We start from the raw sequence: 5,366 nt of genomic DNA on the forward strand, positions 1-5,366 counted from the left end.
ATAGCGTATTAATAATGGCAATGTCCTCTGTGAACTTTGGAACTACTGAAGAAGAACATAATTATTTTTACAATTTTCATAGGCCTTAGTTATTAGTCCCAATAACAACCATGGTGAAAGTCGTTTTTTTTTTCTTCAAGTGAATGGACATTTAGGCTCGTTAATTACCTCCGCCAAGGGAGGAGGTTATGTTTTCGCCACCGTTTGTTTGTTAGTTAGTTAGTTTGTCCGTGTGCAAAATAACTCAAAAAGTAGTTAACGGATTGGGATGAAACTTGCAGGAAAGCTTGGGAATGACACAAGTAACAAACGATTAACTTTTGGAAGTGTTCCGAGAATTTTTGGGGTATTTCTTAAGGATTTTTGTTATTTTGGCAGGTATGGTCAATAAACTTGGGAGTTCAGCTGCGCGTATTTGGGGTTTGCATGCACGCACTAAAGCGCGTGCTCGCTGCTAGGGCGAGGCGCGCCGTGCAGCTGAGGGCTTATGACGTGACAAAGGCTTCTATATTGGGAAATCGGGCGACTTTCAGCACACAATGCTATAAGTACGTATTATATGGAAGAACAAGATCAGTGGTGGAAATGAGCTGCATGCTTGGTGGAGGTCTGCGCTCTCAGAGTGCTTCTCTAGTTATTAATTTGTTCGATAAATTGTGGAACTTACCTCCGGATTTCCTGTCATTGTCACGTGTAGGTACTTACTGATTTAAGTGATTCGAACAAATTTTGTATGATAGCCTGACAGTGTCATCGGATAGAGTGCAAACTTTTACACTCTATATCTTGGAGTATGCTCTGACCTGAAGCATAAAAATGATACATACATAGACTGTTAACACCTGTATGCCTATTTGAAAGTGATCATTCATGCTAGTGGGGTATATTTTGATTACAGTGTATCTACATGCATGTCTTTCAGCTTAGCCAACATGGCGTATGTGGATGAAGACCTGCAGAAAGCCTTATCTTCGGGAGACGAATTCCTCTGGGCATACAGCCTCAGTCAGCTAAACAGTTCGGTCACGTGGTCCAGCATCAGATGGCTTAAGAGCATCACCGACCTTCCCGTCGTGGTCAAGGGTATATTAAGCGGTGAATGTCCAAGCAAGATGATAAGATTTATTTGGTTACAGTTGCATTGTTCTGAAGGTTCCTTAATCCGAAGTGAAATAAGGTTCTTTAGTCTGAATGAGAAAAAAAAAAATTATTATTCACGAAAGTTCGTTAATCCGAAAACGAAATAAGGTTCGTTAAGCATACGCACTTGTCTTTTTCTTTTTCGGATCACCGACCTCATTTCATTTTCGGACTATCGAACCTTCGCAAAACGAACCTCATTTCATTTTCAGATTAATAACCTTCTGAATCACGAACGTTCGAAATAGCGCCACAATATTCGAATAAACGAACCATATTTAATTTTCGAATTAACGAACCTTATTTCATTGTCGCATTACCAAAACTTCGGGCTAATAATCATAAACACGTATGATTATGAGAGGAGATGTGGCCAAGTATAGGTGACATCATATTGGTCGTGAGGTCCCTGGTTTTAAAGTCCCCTGGCTGCACAGGTTGTGCTCCGAGACAAGGCCTTTGTTCTCATTGCCTTCGAAATTTTTTCGGAGGAATCTTCAATCTTTCAGTGACGTAATTGCAAGTTGACGGACGAAACCTTGGCTAGATGTTTCTCTCTGAACTCAGTCAGTAGGCGTACGTAGTAGAGCATTATGAGAACAAGAACAAAAATATTTTGAGAACAATTATGAGAACAAAAGGATTATACAAATGAAAAAGACACGAAAATTCTTATAATTATGAATATTAATCTTTTGATACAGGGCCGGCGGAGCGTTAAAAAAAAGAAGAAAAAGTCTTCAGCCCAAAACCATAACCTTACCGCGCTTACACACTTCAAGATCTCTATCTATTTATTTTTAGTGCCACTTACGTACTTGCGGGTTAAAAAAAAAGTGGGGGGGGGGGGGGTAAAGTGATGACACCTTATGTATTCTTTGTATGGTGCACAAAAGTGGGGGGGGGGGGGGGGGACGAGCCCCCCTGCCTCCCCCCCCCCCCTCCCCTCCGCCGGCCATGTGATATCACTGTAATCATCACTAGATAGCCAAGCCTATGTATAGTTCACTTCTCCTAAACCTGTAGAAACTCGATGATCAAAGATCAATTATCATAATTATCACGTGACGCCATGTGTTGGCTCTAAAATCACGTGACTGTATTAAACCAACAGGTGACATGGCAAGAGAGGCGGTAGCAGCAGGCGCAGATGCCATCCTCGTGTCAGCCCACGGAGCGAGGCAACCCGATGGCGTCATTACCCCGGTGAGCTGCCCCAGTGAAAATGCCTGTTGAATTGTATTGATTAATGATACCCCCATGAACATCACTTCTGTGGTCAAATGGATATCTAAGAAAGTATGTGCCACTTATTTCATAACTTCCTACAAAAAACAAAAAACAAAACTGCCAAATACTGTAATACCATGAAGCTAAACTTTCACTTTAAAGGGACAATGCAATGCTAATGAAGTGCCATATGTTCCATAATAATATTTCTATTACTATATTGTTCATACAGAACACTCCCGTTATAACAAAAAAGGTTATAAACGAAATTCTGGTTATAACGAAGTAGAAATTCAGGCTGCAACATTTCTCCGCTCTTTGTTTGTTTTTTTTTTTTTTTTTTTTTTTTTTTTTTGCCGGTCCCGAGGGCTCCGTTATAACGGGAGTCCATGACTGTATTACTGTGAAACGACCACCCACTACCCCCCCCCAAAAAAAAAAGAATAGAAATAAGTCCTTGAAAACCAAAGGTTCTGCCGGTGACGTCATCAGTCAGTCAGTGCTGAATTACTGATATGATTAAGAAAAGACTTCCTTCTGGACGGAGCATAATTTGCATTTCCATGCAATATCTTTTGCTAAGTATGATATGCCTTCTTCGTTGTTTTTGTTGATTATTATTACTAACACGGAAACGCGCAAGCTATGCATATTATGATTATGTCAATGCGCATGTAGGATTTAGTCATTGGGGCCCCTACCATGCCTACCTTGAAAAGCAAGATAGTTCCCTTAACTTTAAGAACAGGAAATATCTGTCATGTAATAGCGAACTTCATTTACTTGTTTTTAGCTGGATGCCCTACCTGAAGTTGTCGAGGCGGTGCGTGACACGAATACCGAGGTCTACCTCGACGGGGGGATTCGAACCGGGATGGACGCGTTTCGGGCCATCGCCCTCGGAGCCAGGGCGGTCTTCATCGGTCGGCCTCAGCTTTGGGGATTGGCCAGTGGGGTATGTCACGTGACCGGAAATCAAAACAAACAAGGACAACTCGAGAATGAAGGGTCTATATATATATATATATATATGTATGGTTTTTTTTCTGTAAAATGTTTTAATGCAAAATTTTTACAAGTTTGATTTTTTTTTTTATTAAAAAATGTAAAAGTAAGTCCACCATCAGATAGAGCAAAATTTAACCTTTCCAGTAATACCTCACTTGTGTCATAACAAGGAATATCCTAGAAGTTATGATTAAAAATACCCTATATTTTCTTATTATTCTCTTTGTTTTGAGCAGCTTTAGTACTTAACAAGAAGAGAGTTTGCTCAATTTGAGGTAAAACTCTTCATAATATATCATTTTGTTGTTATTATTATTGTCATTATTACTATTATTATTATTATTATTATATCTCATTCAATTGGTAAAGTCACAAGTCATTATTTCCAAAAAGGATGTCTTCATTATGGCAAACACTTCTACTATTGACCACATAATATAATATCGTAACTAAGATGTTTTGCAGCTTGACGCTGAACTTCATCATAAAATGCTGAAGAGTACCTCAAATTGCGTGTGTATAGGTATTCTCGGGAACATCGTTAGTAGATATGTACTTTTCGTAGTCTGATCTTTAAGTCGTAAGTCACTCTGTTTTAATATTCTCATAAAGACAATTACACACTTCGAGAGCAGGCTTTAAGAAACGTCCGATTCTCACTGTATTAATTCATACAATATTCAACAATCAAAAACAGAGCATCTATAAAACTGCAATTTTTCACAATTTCAATTTAGAATGTTTTTTTTTTTACATTCGACCGCATTTTTTTTTTATTGCGCAAACACTTACGTTTAGACACAAATCAAATACAGTTTGTTAAGATAAAGCAATCTGCAACGACTTCACTAAAAATATGGTTGATATTACATTCTGTCCATTGTAACTACGAAAGAAACATTTTCTTCGTATTTTGAAAAGTTTGTACTTATTTTGAACAGCGGCATACGGTGCACATGACTTTTTTCCTCACTGATTCAACATGATTATTCATTATTTGTTCGCTTTTCTTTCCTTTGTGCACATTTATTTAGGGCCAGCAAGGAGTAGAGGAAATCCTTGATATCATTAAAGATGAATTTAGTAGAACCATGGCACTGACTGGTAAGAAAATCCTCGGCTGTATACGTAGACTGCGCTATTACTACATGTTTGTAGTACACACTGTAGTAACTTTTTTGTTTATGTAAACCTCTGTAAATAGGCTGATTTCGTACTGCAAACATAATCTTGATATGAGGTTCTCATATAATTATATAATGTTATCTTGTATGTCTATATGGGTAAATTCCAGAGAGAACCTTCTAATCATTAAGTTGACAATCTTCAACAACTTTTGTTCAGTTTTTAATTTCAACTTAATTTAGATTTAAGTTATTTGTCCTGTTATATCGAATACTTACCATGAATTTCATAAATGCACGCATAAATTCCCCAGGCATTAAGTAGATATGAAAGAAAAAAACAAACAAACAATGAAATTCAATTTCATTTGAAACTTTTACTTTTTAGTGATTTTCTAAAGAGGAAAGCCGACATTTGAAAATAATTATATCCAACGAGTTTGCTGTATAATGGACAAGTCAGACAGACTCTATGTTCAGTTCAATTTAATTTTTATTTGATAAGTTTTTTTTTTTCAATATAAAAATCAAGCCTATGTAATCGTTCTTCGGACATGACTTTTAAAAGACAGTATGCAAGTTATAAGACGTATGAGATTTTGTTTAGTTGGAAATGTGGAGGTCATGAGAACAATCCTCTATAACGTCCTTTCAGACAAGAAGAGAAATAAATAATAATATTTCTCCTCATGTGGCACATGGTCATGCATTCATGTGTTAGTATCTAACGATATTCAAATATCACGTTGATAGAACATATATTACTATTTTTTTTTTTTTCCAACAGGATGTGCCTCCATAAGTGATATACAGTCGTCGCTTTTGGTCTCGGAGTCGCAACTGAAATCCAAACTCTAGGCGGTG

The 5,366-nt window shown here is 37.5% G+C and overlaps 1 protein-coding gene across 1 annotated transcript; it reads left to right on the top strand.

The window, feature by feature from the left end:
• Positions 1-932: 932 nt before the first annotated feature.
• Positions 933-5,366, top strand: LOC140244480 (2-Hydroxyacid oxidase 1-like). The gene is made up of 5 exons (XM_072324113.1): positions 933-1,095; positions 2,255-2,346; positions 3,164-3,325; positions 4,413-4,482; positions 5,290-5,366. The coding sequence occupies exons 1-5, from the start codon at positions 933-935 to the stop codon at positions 5,358-5,360; spliced, it is 558 nt and encodes a 185-aa protein (XP_072180214.1). The 3' UTR covers positions 5,361-5,366.

This window comes from Diadema setosum, chromosome 21 (genome assembly GCF_964275005.1).
Source record: "Diadema setosum chromosome 21, eeDiaSeto1, whole genome shotgun sequence".
NCBI lineage: Eukaryota > Metazoa > Echinodermata > Echinoidea > Diadematoida > Diadematidae > Diadema > Diadema setosum.

What these genes read in the sequence shown, in the direction of transcription:
- LOC140244480 (XM_072324113.1), top strand. Translation starts at nt 933, where the DNA reads ATGGCGTATGTGGATGAAGACCTGCAGAAAGCCTTATCTTCGGGAGAC. An exon ending in GGTCAAGGGTATATTAAGCG is followed by an intron (nt 1,096 to 2,254) that starts GTGAATGTCCAA and finishes TTAAACCAACAG; the next exon opens with GTGACATGGCAAGAGAGGCG. An exon ending in TAGAACCATGGCACTGACTG is followed by an intron (nt 4,483 to 5,289) that starts GTAAGAAAATCC and finishes TTTTTCCAACAG; the next exon opens with GATGTGCCTCCATAAGTGAT.